Below are 21,365 nucleotides of genomic sequence, written 5' to 3'. Positions count from 1 at the left end.
TAAATAATGTAAAATAGAAACATGCATAAGCATTTGCATGAGAAAAAAAAAATATATATATATATATATATTCAGGCAAATGCTTAAACAATATTGTTCACATCTGTGTTTGTGCATACATGTAGGTAGGTGTTTGAGAGTGTAGGCTACATAATGAACACCTACACTCTCAAACACCTACACATATGCACAAACACAGTTGCGGACAAAAATATTGGCACCCTTGGTAAATATGAGCAAAGAAAGCTGTGAAAATAAATCCACAATGATACTCCTTTTGAGCTTTAATAAAAAAAAAAATCACAAAAATCCAATGTTTCATTTAAACCTATTAGCTAACTCCAATTGCAAGTTTAACAGCTCCGAGTTTCTCTTATAATGTCTGATGAGGTTGAAGAATTCATGGCAAGTGATCTTAAATTATTCCTCCATACAGACCCTTCATATGTTGCTTTTCTCTCCTCTTCAGCTCTTTCTGTATGTTTCAGGTCCGGAAACCGAGATGGCTATGGCAGAACCTTGATTTTGTGCTTAGTGACCCATTTTGATGTTTGTTTTTTAACCCATTTCTTGATGGAAAGTTTAACCATGACCCATTATAAGATTTTTATCAGATTTTAGATTTTCTGTTGGTATTTGAGGTAATCCATAATGCTTTGTATCTGAATAAGATGTCCAGGACTATTGGTAGAAAAGTAAGTTCAAAACAATAAAGGTCTGTCTGTATATTTCTGGTTTTGGTTTCATATGGTTGCAGAACTCAGTCCTGTTTAAAGTTGAATTTGTTTGAGTTTGTTTTTGCATGAGAGCAGAGGATTTCTTAACATGTGTCCAAAACAACCTGTGGTGCTGTTTTCCTTCATTTCATTTCATTTTTTGGTTTTTGACCTTAAGATTCAACTGATTTCTCCATCTGTGATCCTTGGAGAGTCTTTGTCCACAGATGATATAGACACACGTCAGGCAGATTTGCAACATCTCAAGTTGATTAAATCATCTTCATTATTGCCCTGGCAGTGGAAATAGATGTTTCTATGTTTGAACTATTTCCTTAAAGCCACTTTCTATTTTGTGTGGCTCATCTTTTGATGACCATCAGAACTGTAGTCTTTGGTTTTATAGTCTGTTTTTTGTGTGTGTGATAAATGACTAAGCCGGGCTTTGTGTTAATATGTTAATATCAAAGGGGACATACTTCAGAGATATTTTACTCATAAAAATTTCTGGTGGGTGGGCCATAATTGTGTATTACAGAGAAAAACATTCATTTTATAGTGTAATATTTATACATGCACGCACACACGCACGCACGCACACACACACAAGTGCACGTACACACACACATGCACACACGCACGCACGTACACATAAATACATATACAGTATATACAACACACATACCGTTGTTTAATATTTTAAATGTTCTATAAATTGTTTTGCTAAATGAAACAAAAACAAGTAACTATCTTTTGTATCATCACACAATCGTACAACATAATCCATGCGCACACTCATTATTACGTATGTGTACATTTAAAAACATTTAAACACTCATTTTAACAAACAGAGGGGAATTTGGATGATGTGTGGCCAAAAGGTGTGAAATCATTTCATGAAGGAGCGTATGGACTGCAGTGGTTTTCTGGCATCTTTGTGTCCGAATGCTGAAAGTGATACCTTGGTAAACGAGACACGCTAAGGAGCAGATCAGAACGCCGGTGTCTTGACTCCTTGAACAAGGACGAATCCTGGAAAATTAAATTAAAAATTAACTTGAATTACGGTTGTTGTCTCGATTAAAAACTGTGCAAAGTTATTTAAACTTTCTTCTTTTGTGTTCCCCAGAATAAAAACTGCATGAGGGTAAATAAATACTGAGCAAATTTTCATTTTCAAACACATGCAAAAAGTGCCAACACATGCTGTCCTACAGACCCCTTCACGGTTCACGTCACAGGCGGTTCCTTACAACAGATTTAGTTGCGTATTAAAATCGCACCAGGTCTTTCGTTAAAGGGATAGTTCGGCCAAAAACGATATTAAACCCATTATTTACTCACCCCCAAGCTGTCCGAGTTGCATATGTCCATCGTTTTTCAGACAAACACATTTTCGGATATTTTAGAAAATATTTTAGATCTTTCTGTTGATTAAATGTAATGTTACGGGGTCCAGCAATAGTCCACGACCTTCAAGTCCAAAAAAAGTGCGTCCATCCTTCACAAATTAAATCCAAACGGCTCCAGAATGAGAAACAAAGGTCTTCTGAGGGTAATCCGTGCGGTGTTGTTGTAGAAATATCCATATTTAAAATTGTATTAACGTAATTAAGTAGCTTCCGGTAGCGCCGCCATCTTAGACTCAGGAGAGAGTATTCGCGTAGTGTACGCACTTTTCTTAGTGACGTATGACAAATTCGGAGGGCGGGGGACAGAGCAGCAACAGAGAAACCGCTGTATGCTGCGTAAGCGCTCATCCTGAATGCGGATGACTCTAAGATGGCGGCGCTACCGGAAGGTTGTTAATTACGTTAATAACATTTTAAATATGGATATTTCTACAACAACACCGCACGGATTAGCCTCAGAAGACCTTTGTTTATCATCCTGGAGCCGTTTGGATTTAATTTGTGAAGGATGGACGCACTTTTTTTGGACTTGAAGGTCGTGGACTATTGCTGGACCCCGTAACATTACATTTAATCAACAGAAAGATCTAAAATATTTTCTAAAATATCCGAAAATGTGTTTGTCTGAAAAACGATGGACATATGCAACTCGAACAGCTTGGGGGTGTGTAAATCATGGGTTTAATATCGTTTTTGGCCGAACTATCCCTTTAAGTTTTCGCGATTCATGCAGAATCTCAAAAACAAAAAAATACAACCTCTGCGGCTGCAAGCAATTAACGTGCAGACTGGGACAATGCAAAGATCAAAGAGACTTGTGTTTGTAGTGCTCACTTCATTTGAGGCAAGTCATCATTTTTCAGCCCTGTTAGATTAAATTATAAAGCCTGGATGGTATGAACAGTTTGACCCCGTGCTGCGCGCGCACCCGACAGTCATTCAATGTTTACAAACCTTGAAGGGGTCTATAACTGCATCTCACCTGTTTATTATTCGCTGCTGTCATGGACCCCCGTAAATCCAGACTGCTCATCTGATAGCCAGAGCTCAGGGTAGGATCGGACCATCCGGACAAACAGTGCTGGAAAAAGTTGCATGTTTTACCATAACCAAAAGGTACTATTAAGAATGATTATGGTTGGTAAACAATGCAATGATGAAAACCAAATTACCTTAAGCAACGTAATTGACTAACCATAAAGCAACTTTAATATTGAAGCCTGAGGCTTCAAAAAGGAAGGACCCTCCTTTAAATAAAATGTTTTGGTGTTTGTCCATGTGTTGATGATAGGGAAAACATTCAACCTTTCAGTACTAATGTTGAAACTCACCGAGGGTAAACCCAGGCTGTCAGAGGGATCAAAACTGCAGCGGCGATGGGCTTTGTATTTGTATGATGGCAATAAAGCAGAACGAGGAATACTGACCCTGTGGTAAACACAGATCAAATCAAATACAGTTATAAACTAAACAACACTAGGAGGATGTGAAATTGAAGCGTAGAAATCTTTCATTTCGTATGAAATATGACTACTGTATTTGAAAAGTGAGCAGCTTTACAAAATACACATTTGCACCTGATGATAGCCGGCTCTGTTTTAGTATGGAGATGTTCTGATTTGGGCATCTTGCAAACTGGACAGGCAGTTTGTGGGTCCAGAGGTGTCGCAAATAAGCGACTGTTTATTCTGTAGCAGAACGTGCCTGAAGATCAAAGAGGACTAAAATGAACACGTCAACTTCCTAGTACCGTCATGAAAAAAATACGGAGTGCTAAACCAAAGATCTTTAAATAGATAAAGTGAGACATCAGCAGATGTCTTACACTGATGCGTGTCTGGAGACTCCTGCGGCTCTTTGTCGTCAAGCGTAGAAGAAGCAAGATCAGCAAGTGGAGGTCTGTGAAAAGACAACATTTATATGATCAGAAGAACCGTAAAGGACCAAAAATACGAATACAATATTGTTTCATAATGCACGTTTAAGTGAGCCAACATGTTTTTCTGTTAACTGTACTCTAAATCTGAAAGTACAGTTAATTTTTGCACAAACGCAAAGCAAACTTGACTAAATTTGACTAGAACACATAAGCACTGGGCAAATGCAATACCTCTCCTGGCCTACAGGGGTCTGTAAGGAGCAGTTAAAGTGATAGTTCACCCAAAAATGAAAATAAATGTCATTAATGACTCACCCTCATGTTGTTTCAAACTCGTAAGACCTCCGTTCATCTTCGGAACACAGTTTAAGATGTTTTAAATTTAGTCAGAGAGCTTGTTGATCCAGAAAGGTAATAAAAACATCATCAGAGTAGTCCATGTGACATCAGTGGGTCAGTTAGAATGTGTTAAAGCCTTGAAAATATATTTTGGTCCAAAAACAACCAAAATTACGACTTTATTCAGCATTGCCTTCTGTTGTGAAGCGCATGCGCGAGACTAAAGCCACGTGACTGCAGTGACGCGGCTGACGTGTTATCTGGTGCACCCCGGTTGTTTTTTGTTTTGTTTTTTTGTGTGCCCAGGCTTCATTTACAGTCTGAGGGAGACGCACACTGTAAGTTTGAAAAAAAACTTCGCAATGTCTGAAGATAACACGTCATCCGCGTCACTGCAGTCACGTGACTTTAGTCTCACTCATGCGCTTTACAACAGACGCGGAAGAGAAGACAATGCTGAATAAAATCGTAATTTTGGTTATTTTTGGACCAAAATGTATTTTCGATGCTTCAACACATTCTAACTGACCCACTGATGTCACATGGACTACTTTGATGATGTTTTTATTACCTTTCTGGACCGTGACAGTATACCATACGTAGATTTTCAATGAAGGGTCAACAAGCTCTCGGACTAAATATAAAACATCTTAAACTGTGTTCAGAAGATGAACAGAGGTCTTACGAGTTTAAAACGACATGAGGGTGAGTCATTAACGATATTATTTTCATTTTTGGGTGAACTATCCACTTAAGCTCATGTAAAAACTCATGTAAACATCTTTGTACTCTTTCATGGTACAGGTTTATAAATTAGGACCTCTTTGCACAATATTTCATATATGGCCTCTATTGTCTATGTAGTCGCATGCGTTCCGGTTCGTTTTGTTTATGCAGTTTTTAATCGACTACATTGTGAATCGACTCCCTGAGGTCGCCACCTTGTGGATAAAATAAATACTATAAGAAAATGAAATGCACATGTGCAACCTGCGCATAACTAAATTATGCACACTGTACGCCCGGATAAAAAGTGAATTCTTCTATTACACCAGACTTTAGTATTGATCAGAAATGCTTTCATCATGGTGACATTAAGAATAAGGGAAGTGACCCAGCATAATCTAGTAAGTAAAATTGTGCAACAGCTTACACATACACAAAATTACAGAATCATGCTGACCCAGATATCGAGCTCTGGATGCATTCTTCTCCATTGACCCGTCGAAAGTTTTGCAGGTCACTGAAGAAATGCTCTGGGCGTTCAGTAAGAGAACTCTCTGCATCAACCAGCCCTAGAAATAATCAAACTGTTAACTTGATTGATTGATTTAAAAACAGCATGTGCATGGAAATCAAGACTTATCACAATTTATTATTCAAATGACCTACCGGCTATCCAGTCATAGCCCAGTAATGGTCGAATGCGTCGTCTCTCATATGTACTGTCATTTTCCAGCCCGGGGAACAAAGACGTTGCACTGTCAACCTCCATCTGTGGTCCAAAAAATAACAACACATGTGAAATGAAACTTTCTTCGGCTAATCTGTACCAGTTGGGGATTTCTCTGTATGCAACTGAAAAAAAGATAGGTTAGAGGCGTATTTTACACGGAAAACACAGTTTCATTTAACTGGAAACCAGCACAACCCTTTTGATTTCTGTTAGATTAAATAACTGATACTGTTTTCTCCGATATCAGTTGGTCATGTGGCGCCACCTACTGTAGGAACTCTCACGAGCATCACCAGATACAGACCTTATACTGTGTGAGAGGCACTGATTTGGGAAGCATCAATCTAGTGGTATCTCTATGCCCATGCCAGCGACTGTTCCCAGTGTCCTGCAGTAGTTTGCTGTAAGGGCTCAGGACTGAACTCTGGTTGTGTTTACGATGTTTTGGGGATTCACAATCTTCAAACTGCTCGCCTGAGGAAACAAAGACACTTCATCAGCAAAACTGTCCTAATTATAGACCCAAAATATACACCGTTCAGTGTTTCTTTTGGTACATCATAGTATTACAAGGTTAGACTTTTAAAACAATGATGCTTAAGAGGTTCTTTACAGTGATGTCATAGCATAGAAGAAACTGGAGGGGTCTGGATCTGAACCTTTTTGACTTGGGGTCCCACATTGTACACAAAAAAATCCCTGTATAACAAATAATTAAATAAAAAATGTATAATAAATAAACTAATTTTAATACTTGTTAATGTTCTGCCTTATTTGAAATTATAATAAGCCATTCTGAGTTACCTCAAGCAACTTATAATGCTTTATATATACTTATAAAACGGTTAGTTCCAATCCTTGATTCTGATTGGTCAATAGGTGTGCTTTATTCACGATAATAATTTCGCGTCGTGCCTAACAACGCCCTTCAGCCGTTACTTATTCACGATACAACACAGCCTCTTGTACCTTATTGCTTACATAGAGATCGTTTCTCATTTCGAAGGCCGCAGACTCCGGAGGTCGCATGCAGGCTGCATACGTCATCAAGTCTGGCTTATTTAAGTTAACTGAGCATTACATTATTGGAATTTTTTCAGTTTTTGATAAATCTGGCAAATTGAGATAAGCATATAGTCCTAGAGATAAATTTTATTGGGCATCTTTTTATTGAATTCATATATTGGAATAAGGCCTGGCTGTTACCTCATAAGTACTGCATCCCCAATAAGTCCAAAGAAATTCATTTTAAGATCTTACAAAAGATATATCATGTGAATGATACTGTGGCAAAATATATGGATGTTGACAACTCTTGCTCATTTTGAGGAAATGAAGAAGAAACACTGACCCATTTATTTTTTCATTCGAAAAATGTATATTCTCATTTAAGTAAACACCTTGATTCTTCCAAATCCTTCCAGTTAAAAGAAATAATTTGCTACTATGAAGGCAAATCTAATATTCCAATTAATTACATTGTTAATTTTTTTATTTTATTTGGAAAAAAAATTATTCACAAACAAAAATTCTCTAAATCAGTGGTTTTCAAACTAGGGGCCGGGGCCCCCAGGGGGGCCGCGAGATGGTGCCAGGGGGGCCCCAGTTTTATGACATTTTATAAAAATACATTAATTTATCATGAATTCTGTGTTTTTAAATCTAAAAATAATAAGGCTACTAACCAAAAGCACTACTTTTTTGTATAATTTATTTTTTTTTAAATTAAAATTTTAAGTTTTAGAACTGTTTTTTTGTCACAAATTTTCTTTGGGGGGCCGCGAAGGAATGTACCTTACACAAGGGGGGCCGCACGCTGAAAAAGTTTGTGAACCACTGCTCTAAATCGCAGCTAAACTTTCCACATTTCCTAATCGAAATTAAAACATTTATAAAATCCCTTAAATTTGTTAAAAACAAATATTATGATTATTATGACAGAAATATTATGATTACTTTTTCTGTATTACCACTGATGCATAATGTTTTCTTATTTTAACTTGTTAATTTTTTTATATGTATATTTTTCTTTTTTTATTGTACTTATTTTTGGTTTGTTATTGTATGTTATTTGTGAAACTTACATATATAATCTGTATGTTTTTATTCATGTAGAGTTTTTTTGTGTGTATTATGTCTCTTTTGTTAAATGTTTTGAAGCATTTATAAAAAAAAATACTCTACAGATCTATAAAAAAACTTCTGAGCATTACATTCGCAAGTCATAAGCATATTTTAACAATTTACGATTAACTAAGAATAATAGTCAACTTTATAATTGTTAAATTCTGAAATAAGACAGTCTTTTTTTGGCTGATAAAAGTTATTTGACTTGCCCTTCAACTTTCGTTCTGAAATGGCCTTTATATTGTATCGTGACACACAAATCTAACAGCAGCTATATAAAGTCAGTTTTGTTTACTTTTATTACCCTGTGTTTTGACGCTTTCCGCCGCGCGACCTGCCGCCGTCACTTTCTCTCCGTTTCTCTCCGTTAAAGGCGCGAGGCATTGGCCGCTAACGTTACTTCCGTTAAACGCTTCACAGACGGAGCTTTGTCTGCCGACCTCTTCGTCCGGGCGCGACAGCTTCAATTCGTGTAGTTTTTCGGCTTGTTTCTTGAGTTTTTCCAGTAAATCTTTGTTCTGTCTTCGCAACGCTTCTAGCTGCTCGAGCTCGGCCATGCCGTCGTCATAGCAACGAGTACCTCAGAAACCAAGACGCCATCCAACGAGACGAAACTACAACGAACGCACTTCACAGATTCGTTTAAAGCCCTCTACTTTGGCTTCTTAGGTAACCAATCATTCATTTAATCATTTATTTAATAGTATTATTAAATATAACACGAATTAAGGTAAGTAACTTCCAGTGCCAAAGTTAAACCTTGCACGAAGAAATCTGATTGGCTCCAGATTTTCCCATAATGCATCTGTACTGCCGTTGTGCTTATTTAAAGGGACAGGAACACTTAGAAATGTTGTTTTTATTTTGTCCCAAATAATATAGAGAACCACACAATTATATAGTAGACAATCATAAATAAGTACATAGCGAAATCTTATTCAGATTTTTCATCATAATGCATCTGAACTACTTTGTGCTTGTTTAAAGGGACAGGCACATATGTCTGTCTGTCTAATCCAGTCAGAAATGTTGTTTTTTTTTGTCCCTTTATAGAGAGAGAACCACACAATTATATAGTAGACGATCATAAACAAGTACATGGTGAAATTTAATTCAGATTTTTTTCCCATAAAGCATCTATACTACCTTTGTGCTCATTTAAAGGGACAGACACGTCCGTCTGTCTGTCTGTCTAATCCAGTCAGAAATGTTGTTTTATTTTGTCCCTTTATAGAGAGAGAACCACACAATTATATAGTAGACTATCATAAACAAGTACATACCGAAATCTTATTCTGATTTTTCCCATAACACATCTGCACTATCTTTGTGCTTATTTAAAGGGACAGGCACGTCTGTCTAATTCACTCAAAAATGTTGTTTTAATTTGTCCCATTATAGGGAACCACACAATTATATAGTAGACGATCATAAACAAGTACATGGTGAAATCTAATACAGATTTTTTCCCATAATGCATCTGTACTACCGTTGTGCTTATTTAAAGGGACAGACACGTCTGTCTGTCTGTCTAATCCACTCAGAAATGTTGTTTTATTTTGTCCCATTATAGAGAACCACACAATTATATAGTAGACGATCATAAACAAGTATATGGTTTAATCTAATACAGATTTTTCCCCATAATGCATCTGTACTACCTTTGTGCTTATTAAAAGGGACAAACACGTATGTCTGTCTGTCTGTCTGTCTGTCTGTCTGTCTAATCCACTCAGAAATGTTGTTTTATTTTGTCCTATTATAGAGAACCACACAATTATATAGTAGACGATCATAAACAAGTATATGGTGAAATCGAATACAGATTTTTTTTCCATAATGGATCTATACTACTTTTGTGCTTATTTAAAGGTACAGACACGTCTGTCTGTCTGTCTGTCTGTCTGTCTAATCCACTCAGAAATGTTGTTTTATTTTGTCCCATTATAGAGAACCACACAATTATATAGTAAACGATCATAAACAAGTACATGGTGAAATCTAATACAGATTTTCCCCCATAATGCATCTGTACTACCTTTGTGCTTATTAAAAGGGACAAACACGTATGTCTGTCTGTCTGTCTGTCTGTCTGTCTGTCTAATCCACTCAGAAATGTTGTTTTATTTTGTCCTATTATAGAGAACCACACAATTATATAGTAGACGATCATAAACAAGTATATGGTGAAATCTAATACAGATTTTTTTTCCATAATGCATCTGTACTACCTTTGTGCTTATTTAAAGGTACAGACACGTCTGTCTGTCTGTCTGTCTGTCTAATCCACTCAGAAATGTTGTTTTATTTTGTCCCATTATAGAGAACCACACAAGTATATAGTAGCCGATCATAAATAAGTACATGGTGAAATCTATTTCAGATTTTTTCCATTAATGCATCTGTACTACATTTGTGCTTATTTAAAGCGACAGGCACATCTCTCTGTCTGTCTAATTCACTTAAAAATGTTGTTTTATTTTGTCCCATTATAGAGAACAACACAATCATATAGTAGACGATCATAAATAAGTACATGGTGAAATCGAATTCAATTTTTTTCCATAATGCATCTGTACTACCGTTATTTTGTCCCCTGGAAAAACACATTCATTATATGGTAGATATAAAATAAAACAACACTTATTTATATATTTATTCAATTTATATAGTAGTCATCTTCTTTTAACCACACTGAGAATGATATTATATAACTTAGTCCACACCTGCAGTACTGGCAATAATTTACTCATTATCATATTTCACGTTTGCTTTAACTCACAGCACATCTTTCATATATGATCTCATATTGTCGTGTACATGGATTCATTTATCATCTGTTTTGATTCTTAAGTGTTCTTCTTCACTCTCATTTAGTGCTGTCCTGACATAATGGCAGTAATCAAAGCCCAGCATGTGACAGCTAGTGTGGAGAGTAATAATACAAACGCACCCCTGCGGCTCCGATCAGAGCCATGTAGGCGCATCTGTCCATATTCAGAGCACGTATCTAATGCATTCGCTGGTGTTCAAGCAAAGGCGATGTCATTAGACTGACCACTGCACTGTTGTGTTGCATCCCATTGCTAGTCATAGAGTCAGGTCCACCCCCCTTCAGGCCATATAATTTCTTGCTCCCCAGTTGTCCTGTGGACGATCAAAGCCTGCTGCTTGAATACTTTATAGCTCATTATTGAGCGATAAGTCATTGTGGCTACAAGAAGAAAAACAGGCGAAATGTAAATGCTAGAAAAGTATACAAATGAGTTCTGCAATGGGTACTCATTTGAGAATTGTGGATATAATATTGCAAGAATAGAGTTTCTTTTGTAATTGTACTGATAAGATACTGATAAATGCATTTTGGTTTGTGCACTATGCATGTTTTTAATCCAACAGAGGGCAGTGTTTGGCAAACTTGATGAGTGTTGTTGACTAAGGCTGCATTTACACTGCCTGTTTGAAGTGACTCAATTCTGTTTTTCCCCTCAAGTGGCACAAATCGAATATGACCCACGAACATGTAAGCAGGAAGAAAGCGCATAGATTCCAATATTCTCCGATTGGTTTCAGGCCTCTAAAGATGTGGAAATAAATCGGATACATGCATTCGCGTCCGCAATGTAAGCGTACCGATCGGAAATTCCCATCTCAAGTGTTGTGCGTCATTGAAAATGCGACGCTGGCAAATGACGTCAACTCGGGTGGACACCACCCGCGATCATATTACTTTTCTTAGCAGCACATATTTGGCGCGATGGTGGAGTATAATGTCGAAGTTTTATATCTTGTTACAGAAATAAAGCTCTATAATCTTGTATATTCATATTTTCTGTGTCCATTGCATATCGCGACATTTTACTTCCTCTAAGGTTTAAGCTGTTTCGGATCAGTATGCATACCTTGAATTGTTTTGCCAAGTGTTTAGTGTAAATGCTGAAATTGGATATGAGTCGCTTTTGAAAGATAATATACATGAATATCAGCTGACGTCACTCACTTGTCTTCCGCCATTTTGAGGACCTGAAGTGGTCGCAAAAGAACTAGAAGATATAACATTGTTTGTGTACACAGAGTTTACTAAAAAGAAGGTTTTGAGCAGCTTGCTTTGGTTGTTTTGGCATCGGCTCGCCGCCATCTTCCCAGTCAATGTGTATCAATCTCCGAATGCGACCTAAGGAGGGAGGAGAGTAAATATGGATAGCTCCTAAAACACAGTTCCATATAAATGCACGGATAATTCATGTCGCAAGTGAAAAACAAAATTGACCTTCTAGTTGAAAAAGGAGCCTCATATGAGATTCATTCATTTGCATTCGAAAATCGATTCTTTATGTCTGACAAAGATAACGAGCGGACACCATAACAGCCAAAGTCAGTTGTTCAAAACCTTTCTTTTTAGTAAACTCTGTGTAAACAAACAATGTTCTCAATGCTCACGTTCATGTGTAGAGATCCAGGTGATACTTCGAGCAAAGTTTCATGTCGTGCCTTCTTATTGTTGTAAAAATAGTGGTAGTTCGGTAGCAGCGTACAGCGATTGGAAGAACGCATCAGGGATCGAGTAGACATGACAACCAAGATATTTTTTTTAAAGTAGCGTTTCTTTTCAAGACAGTCGAGGTGTGAAATGTTGTCTTTCGTAGCCCTTTACTGTATCCGTAAAAATTATAGACAGTAAAAGATAAGAAATCCGTAAATCGTAGCAAGCTAGCCAATGCTTGTCGGTAGCCTACTGGTACTCGGTAGGTACTCAAGATGGCGGCATGACGTAAAAGGTCACATGACTGATTTTCATCTATGAACAGATCGTCAAAAAATCGGATATAGTCAACAAATCAGAATTGGGCATCAAGATCTGCAGTGTAAATTCAGCCATTAGAAAACAGTTATGAAGGCTGGCTCACACTGTATTGTACAGTTGGCTATTGGATTTATTACGCTACGTAAACACCAAACGCGGGGCATCGCGTTACTCGCTCTAGATTACTCTCGGGATTTAATTCATGTCATGCAAATTTTTAGCTGGAGTTGAATATTTTCAACTCGGGCGAAGACGCGTTTTGAGGCGAATAGCGCGTGTTTTGCGGCAAATGCGTCGCTCATATGAGGACGTGTCTGATCGAGTCTTTGCATTGATTTTGTATGCAATCTACTCGTCCAAATTGTTGAACTCGCGTCTGGTGTGAACCCACAGTTATACTTGGACACACAACAGTCACTAAACCAACAAACACTAATAGCCATGGGAAGTTGGTGTGTTGCTGGGGCGTAATATGAAGAGTTTCGTCGCAAAACGAGATAACCACTGTTTTTTTAATTGTTCAGAAATCTCGTTTTTTGGTCGTGCATTCCAATTAATTTCATTGCAACTGCAGGTTTGTTTTGATTTAAACCTTCATAACAAAAAAAATACAGCTAAGTAGCACCATAAAACAAAATAATAACATGATTACATAATAATAAACATGTTTTGACAAAAATGTTAAAAAATGGATTTATCTCGTTTTGCAACAAAACTCTTCAAATAAATAAATAATTATTTTAAACAAGTAGGGCTGCACGAGATAAAAGGGGAAATGCGGTGATAGCTTGCTAAAATGCGATGATTTATGTTCATAAAATCAAATTAAAGATTTATTTTACTTCAAATTATATAAGCAACATACATTTTACATGCTTTCTGGGATAAAGCATCACTTTCTCCAGTCTCTCTGCATGAACCTAAAACTTTGAGTATACGTAACTTTTTGAAGTATTAAGTAACCCCTTCAGCCGCTACTTATTCACGATACAGCACTTGCCTCGAGTACCTTATTGCTTTTATAAAACAGTTACCACACAATATTAAAGTAAAAAAAAATATTAGTGCAACTTTCATGAAGTTAAATCAATAAAAGCATTCCTTCCGCTAGAAAAAATAGTCCCTGACTGCGAACAACAACATGAAAGCTCAAATAAAAACAACAAACTGTTCTCAGACTTTGTCTCATTATATGTTTATGTGTTGCTAAGGGTGTTGCTAAGGGCGCAGTGATATTAAATAGAACCGTTGGGTGAAGCGGTCAAAGCAGTGTTTTATCGTGAATAAAGCACACCTATTGACCAATCAGAATCAAGGATTGGAACGAACCGTTTTATAAAATCATTTAGGTATTGCAAACCATTGCAATATGCAAATTTAGGATATTGCAATAATTCCACTATATTTGAACATGGCCGACAGAACTATTCCTGTGTTTCAGAATTAAAAACACTCATCACCAAATGTAAAATTGTAAAAGTCAAGACTGATAAGATCAGAGAAGGTACAGCGGCTCTAGGGCAGGTAGCCTGATATTGAACAGGCCGTGGACGGATAAACGGATAGAAGGAGACTTATGGGTCGATTGTTTCTGCAATGCACCAGATAGACTTTGATGTTATTAAGATAAGACGGATAAGTTAGGTTGATGTGAAGTCCAGAAACGATTGCTGCTAAAAACCGCCACGCACGACTACTCCGGAGAGGAACGGCTGTTGTGCTGTGCGTTCGTTTTTAACTCTGTAAAACAACAGCAAAGTGACTGTAATAAAAAATACATTTTCTAGAAGAGGTCGACCCCTAAACAAGAGGATTAATGCACTTCCCTGCATTGCCTTGGCAACATAGACAGTAATAATGGGTTAGCGAGCGCCTGAAGTACAGCATCATTATTGTTGCGCATGTGATTAAAAGCAAGAGACTTTGGCCTAATGTAGCGTAGTGCTTAAAGATTTTGGCTAATAACCCAAGAGTGGGTTTATTTTGAGCCTAGGCTACAATAATATGTCTTGTAGCATATTACGTAATTTATTATGATGTTTACATCGCAAAGACATTTTAAAAACAATATTAATGCGTAGAGTTATATACGTTTAAATATTTTCTTAATACATTTTGATAGGAGGATTTAAAAAAATTTTAATGTTACATTTACACTCCAGAAGAGCCATTTTTGGCTGAAAGTGACTTATTTGTCTTCTAATATAGCAGAGTACTATACTTTGGTCTTTATGTAGTTTGGCTGCTAAGCTTGTTAACTGATTTCTGTCTAGTAGTAGTAGTTCTGGTGGTTATCTGTGGTTATTCGTGAGCTAAATGGAAGAACAAAGTTGCGCTTGCAGGGTGAGCTGTGATTAATGACCTCTTTGTGTTTTGAACCTTTGTTCCTTGTCTGACAAGTTAAATTTCAGCTGTAAATCTTTCGAAGGGAACATAGCAGTCAATCAGGGAAGCAATGATTGGGTGATGAAGGGCAGGTCACCACACCATGACCACGGTCCATGAATCTGCCACCGGCTGCTGGAACAAAAGACGGACACGTCCGGCGTGCATCTCTCTCACCAACAAAACTAGTTTCTTAGCATTAACTCCAGATATTATACAACTCGCATTGATTCATGCAACATTTGGGGCAAATAAGGCATCTTTTTTATATAAAAATGTGACATCCAGGCTAATGTCTCATAATATAATCATGACATGAGGAGGAACATCAACGTTTGATTTCACTCATTGATTTCACATTGATTTCAATCTTTGACATGACCTTACATGAAGGTTTTCACTAAATATTAATTGCAGTAATTGCATACAAAATAAAAGTTTGTGTTTGAATAATATATTTGTGTGTGTATTGTGTGTAATAATTATGTATATGCACTCACCTAAAGGATTATTAGAAACACCATACTAATACTGTGTTTGAACCGCTTTCGCCTTCAGAACTGCCTTAATTCTGTGTGGCATTGATTCAACAAGGTGCTGAAAGCATTCTTAAGCAATGTTTGCCCATATTGATAGGATAGCATCTTGCAGTTGATGGAGATTTGTGGGATGCACATCCAGGGCACAAAGCTCCCGTTCCACCACATCCCAAAGATGCTCTATTGGGTTGAGATCTGGTGACTGTGGGGGCTATTTTAGTACAGTGAAATCATTGTCATGTTCAAGAAACCAATTTTAAATGATTCAAGCTTTGTGACATGATGCATTATCCTGCTGGAAGTAACCATCAGAGGATGGGTACATGTTGGTCATAAAGGGATGAACATGGTCAGAAACAATGTTCAGGTAGGCCGTGGCATTTAAACGATGCCCAATTGGCACTAAGGGGCCTAAAGTGTGCCAAGAAAACATTCCCCACACATTACACCACCACCACCAACCTGCACAGTGGTAGCAAGACATGATGGATCCATGTTCTCATTCTGTTTACGCCAAATTCTGACTCTACCATCTGAATGTCTCAACAGAAATCGAGACTCATCAGACCAGGCAACATTTTTCCAGTCTTCAACTGTCCAATTTTGGTGAGCTTATGCAAATTGTAGCTTCTTTTTCCTATTTGTGGTGGATATGAGTGGTACCCGTTGGGGTCTTCTGCTGTTGTAGCCCATCCGCCTCAAGGTTGTGCGTGTTGTGGCTTCACAAATGCTTTGCTGCATACCTTGGTTGTGACGAGTGGTTATTTCAGTCAAAGTTGCTCTTCTATAAGCTTGAATCAGTCGGCTCATTCTCCTCTGACCTCTAGCATCAACAAGGCATTTTCACCCACAGGACTGCCACATACTGGATGTTTTTCCCTTTTCACACAAATCTTTGTAAAACCTAGAAATGGTTGTGTGTGAAACTCCCAGTAACTGAGCAGATTGTGAAATACTCAGAGCGTGCCTGTCTGGCACCAACAACCACGCTCAAAATTGCTTAAATCACCTTTCTTTCCCATTCTGACGTTTAGTTTGGAGTTCAGGAGATTGTCTTGACCAGGACCACACCCCTAAATGCATTAAAGCAACTGCCATGTTATTGGTTGATTAGATAATTGCATTAATGAGAAATTGAACAGGTGTTCCTAATAATCCTTTAGGTGAGTGCATATATGTGATGTAAACAAAAACTTTTATTCTGCAAACGATAAATAATGCATTAAATGCATATATAATAAAAAATAATAATCCTTTCTAATGACAGTACTGATGTAAGTGGTTGCCAGCATGCTGCTATTCAGTTGCTAATATGTTCTTATTGTTCGACAGTCTTAAGTCACTCAATTTGTGACATGATTATTATTATTTTAATGGTTTATTTAGCAGTAACAATGCACACATACACTGGTTTATCAGGAACCGTATTTAAATAATTATTAGGACCGAATAAGCTTTTAGCCAATATCTACTAAGCTGCTTTTTAACCGTGCGAGTTTCAGCTTGATTAAAAAGCTTTTAAAGCTTGTTTTTCTACATTCCTAATCAAGGAGACATTGCAGTATTTACTTTGCGGACAGAGCGTGCGCACCCGGTCCCTGGTCTTACACAGCATGGCAAATAAATTCCTAATGACTAAATTAGTTCTCCCTGCACTAGTACACAATTAGACACATTCTGCCATGAAGAGCCAAGTCCTAGACTGCTCCCAGGTGCCTTGTCATTCAAACGACCAACCATGAAGCCAGTAATAAGTGTAACCAGACATCTGAGACCGAGAGCGCAAAAGCTAAAACGCAGAAATGCACATTAAAGCCTATATGCGCAAGAGGATGCTTAAAAAGATTAAAGCTCTGTGGTCTTGTTTCCAGGAAATTATTGTATGTATAGCAGCATGTACTGTAGTAACGTACAATCCTGCTATCATCAGACTTCGAGAAACCCTCTTGCAATTTATCAGTAAAGACGCTCTGTCATCTAGTACAACGATTTTCTCTACGCACCGTAGGATTTTGTTCAATACATTTCCGTGGAACAATGATTCTTCTTGTTCGACTTTTTCAGCTCTTTCTCTAAAGTTGCCCAGTCTCTTATCTTGTTTCTATATAAGTCTGAACGTGAACAGAGATCAGCCTGCAGAAATTCATCTTTCACATACACCCATAATTAGCAGCCATTCATCCGTGTTCCCCATCATGAAAGAAAGGTTGTTCTGCTTCTATTCTGGTGTCTAGCATTTATCCCTCGACTTGTGTTATGATGGGCTAACTGATACGGACAGCTGGGCAGTTATGCATCAGCGCTGATGGTTGGCACCCGTGCCCATTCGCTCTCTCTAATATCAGTTAATTACAATGGTTAATCAGGCTGGTAATGAGTATGGGCATCATGCCATTTCAATCTGACACCGATGGGAGGGAAACTCACTTCCCCGCCAAGCTGATGTCAGTTCCTGCCAGCTCTCCGACCGCTGTGAGATTTTCAGTCCACCTGGTCTGTGAATAATGAGAGGCCAGCAGACATTAACCTGCGCCCAGATTTATACCACCTCTTATTAAGAGCTATTTTTAGGAAAGAACATGATTTTTAATATGATGCACAATGCTACGGGCATGAATGGTACTTTTTATCGTGCAATTTGTTAAAGACAGGTGTACAGTGTTACCTTTTGTGTGTGGTACTGATGGATGGACCTGAGCCATATCTGGAGATCTGGAGAGCATCACTGAGACTTAGGGGGTGGAGCTCAATTGGGTCAGTAGGCATCACCTTAGCAACCACGTAGCATCACCCTGGTAACCAGCCTGGCATCATTTTATACAGGCAAGCACATCATTTTCTTTAAATTTCTGATTTGCTCATTTAACCTATTTGGTCCATTTATTTGAAATAAAAAATATTTGCACAACGCACAAATAAATTATTTCCTTGTTATGTTAACATAATAATAATAAACATCTATCTGATAGCAACTTCTCTTGATTTCTCCTCACAATCATTAACATTGGGCTTCTCTTCATCGCTCCTCCTCCTTAACATCCCTCCATCTCTCTCTCTCTCTCTCTCTCTCTCTCTCTCTCTCTTCCTCTTTTCTGCATCTCACTCACTCACTGAGAGTCACATCAGAACAGACAGTCCCTCCGACATCCAGCTGTCCGGACGCTGATTCATTTCTCCACACACCAGCTCTGGGTGCAAACTCAGAAGGGGTGTTTGGGAAATTGAAAGGCGTCCTAAACAGGGCCAAAAAGGATTCCATCATCAAAGAGAGGTAGGGAAGCTTATATATTCTGGAGTACGAGGAGATCTGTGTTGAAATTTCATGTAGTAGTTTATGTGTTGTTAACAGGTATGGAGTTATCTCTAGTTTGTATGCTGTTTGTAATGGATTGGTTAAGAGTTTCATTTTGTGCAAATGTATTGTAAGTGATTTGTTTTTCGTGTCAACTAAAATTGCTTTTAATGATTGTAATTGTGTTGATCAAAGGCGCAATTGATGTTTTACATAATAGCTGTGATTGCAAAGGTTTTATGCATTATAAAAATATTTTGTCGTTAGCTTTACAAATAAGCAATATTTATTGTGAATAAATTAAGCTGACTAAATTGGGTTATGGGAATAAACACATTTTTTTTTAAAGTTCATTCACGTCAATGGCAAATACAGCTTTATGGATATCTCCTTAATGGATGGCTGTTAAAAAGCTTTGAGCCTTTAACAATTATTAATATGGAACATGGACAGATGCATAGATACATATTATAAATAATGTAAATTGAGTTGAGTGTATTTTAGTATGTGGTTGTCCTCAAAACATATATCATCTAAAATGTGGGGGAAATAATTTGTCTTTAGCAGTTTTGGTTCATTGAGATGTTTCTATCAAGTTGTAAAGGGTACAGTTTTGAATATGCATTGATTTAATTTTCAAATAACGTGCATTTATATGATTTATTAGAATACATACCATAAATAGCCTTAAAACGAATATTGCAAAATCCCTCGATATAAAGGCAAATAATTTCTCAATGAAAGTGTCTTGCACGGTTATTGTTTTGCCTTCAGATATCATTTGAGTCAGGAAATTAAAACTAGCAAAGAAATTTATCAGCAGTTTCCAGCTTGCGAGAAAAAATGCTGATGCTGTAGACAGACAAAAGCACCGTTTCTCAGGCACTTCAGGGTATATGAATGTTGTGATGAGGCAGGAAGACTTAAGACTTGGTGAATTTGATGCATAACCACTGCCATTAAATGTGATCACCCAAAAATAAGTTATGTCATGATTTACTCATCCTTCCATCTTTCTGTGCCTTTTTTCTGGTATCAAACACGATAGATAAAAATTTATTCTGCATGCTTTTCTTTTATGCAATAAATGGTCGTCTCTAGCCCCTATCTACATTCATTGTATGTTAAACTGTTTTAAGGAATGGTGTTGGATTTACTTAAAATATATATGCACCATTTTTGCATCACACCCTTGAAGCAATCCCAACTTGGACAACTTCACCTAAAATTAACAAGAAAACCTGTGTTTTATATACTTAAATCTTTAAATAAAGAATGTCACATGAACTCAAATATTTAAGTTCATTTAACACATATTGTCTTGTTAATTTTAAGTAAAATTGGGATTACTTAAAAAGTGTGATGCAAAAAATGGTGCATATATCAAACACATAATTTTTTAGAGTGAAGTTGCGTAAAGGGACATTTAGTATATCCAATTCAGCTAAACTGCATGTTTTGAACTGTGGGAGTCTACACGGAAAGGTCTCCTGAACAAAGTCTTAGCTTGTGCTTGAACCAGAGACCTTGAGGCAACATTGATGCGCGCTAACCCACTGTGTCGCCCTCTATACACTGAACACACTTCTCAATCATGATAACAATGAACAAACATCATTATTTCAAAATAACTCTGAATACAAAATATAACTAACATTAACAATATATCAACATAAATAAAGCCAGCAAACATTAAAACAGTCATCTTTTTTTAGTAAATTTTAACCAAAGAAGTGAACATGATGTCGCAATGCATGCTGGGAACCATTCAGACCATTATTTTTTTTTAAATTGCTTGTTCAGATTACTCAGTTTGGCAAGTTGGGTAAACGAATTGGACAAAAACTTATAAGTCCAGTCAACAAAATAATATTTGTTAGCAGGATGATTATGCTTATTTCATTCAGTGAACACAAAATAATGAATTGACGCCCTTCAACAAGAAAAACTTTGTTCAAGTTCTTTGTTAAAAGAACATTTGATGTTGGATTTTTTTACAGTGCATGTGCTTCACAAAATGACTATGACATATGTCAGTTTTTTGGCTGGAAAGGCATCATGGGAAATTTGCATATCACATGGCTCTAAAGTTACTTAAAATGTTATGCTAGATTTACTTAATTTTGACGCAATTGTTATAGTAGTTTGCATTACTTATGTTTTTTCATTTTATTTTTGCATACATTTAAGTTTACCTGGTAACTTACATTTTTGTGTTACAAATACTAAATATGTTAAGTAGAGGTTGAAAAGTTATAAATACTAAGTTTTTTGTGTTTAATCTAATTACTTTAATAAGTAATGGTTGTTCAGCCAACAAATCGTTTTTTAGAGGGTAAATGATGAAGAATTTACTTTGAAGGGTTTACTGTCCCTTTAAAAATAAAACAGGAACGATTATTGCTTATTCACACAG

The 21,365-nt window shown here is 37.1% G+C and overlaps 2 protein-coding genes across 4 annotated transcripts in view; one reads left to right on the top strand and one right to left on the bottom strand.

The window, feature by feature from the left end:
• Positions 1–1,387: 1,387 nt before the first annotated feature.
• miip (migration and invasion inhibitory protein) lies at positions 1,388–8,486 on the bottom strand. The gene is made up of 9 exons (XM_073876349.1): positions 8,234–8,486; positions 6,107–6,276; positions 5,739–5,841; positions 5,530–5,641; positions 3,954–4,027; positions 3,706–3,832; positions 3,460–3,556; positions 3,111–3,209; positions 1,388–1,748 (listed from the first exon to the last, which is right to left on the bottom strand). The coding sequence occupies exons 1-9, from the start codon at positions 8,484–8,486 to the stop codon at positions 1,611–1,613; spliced, it is 1,173 nt and encodes a 390-aa protein (XP_073732450.1). The 3' UTR covers positions 1,388–1,610.
• The window catches only part of mmel1 (membrane metallo-endopeptidase-like 1), a 38,739-nt gene continuing 25,831 nt past the window's right edge, over positions 8,458–21,365 (top strand). Inside the window, exons 1-2 of one of the 3 annotated variants that reach the window (XM_055183849.2) lie at positions 8,459–8,598; positions 18,305–18,928. The gene's annotated coding sequence lies outside the window, so the exon portion shown is untranslated. Of the gene's footprint in view, positions 8,599–18,304; positions 18,929–21,365 lie in introns of all 3 variants that reach the window. The other 2 variants (XM_055183850.2, XM_055183851.2) reach the window with 2 other exon arrangements.

This window comes from Misgurnus anguillicaudatus, chromosome 14 (assembly GCF_027580225.2).
Source record: "Misgurnus anguillicaudatus chromosome 14, ASM2758022v2, whole genome shotgun sequence".
Lineage (NCBI taxonomy): Eukaryota > Metazoa > Chordata > Actinopteri > Cypriniformes > Cobitidae > Misgurnus > Misgurnus anguillicaudatus.
Note: the sequence above shows the minus strand (reverse complement) of the source record. Positions and strands in the feature narration are given on the sequence as shown.

Bases quoted from the DNA above. Each gene is read 5' to 3' on its own strand.
- miip (XM_073876349.1), bottom strand. From the start codon at position 8,486: ATGGCCGAGCTCGAGCAGCTAGAAGCGTTGCGAAGACAGAACAAAGAT. The intron at 6,277-8,233 runs GTAATAAAAGTA...TTGTTTCCTCAG, and splicing joins GGAAAGCGTCAAAACACAGG to GCGAGCAGTTTGAAGATTGT. The intron at 3,557-3,705 runs GTGCAAATGTGT...TGTTTACCACAG, and splicing joins ACAGAGCCGGCTATCATCAG to GGTCAGTATTCCTCGTTCTG.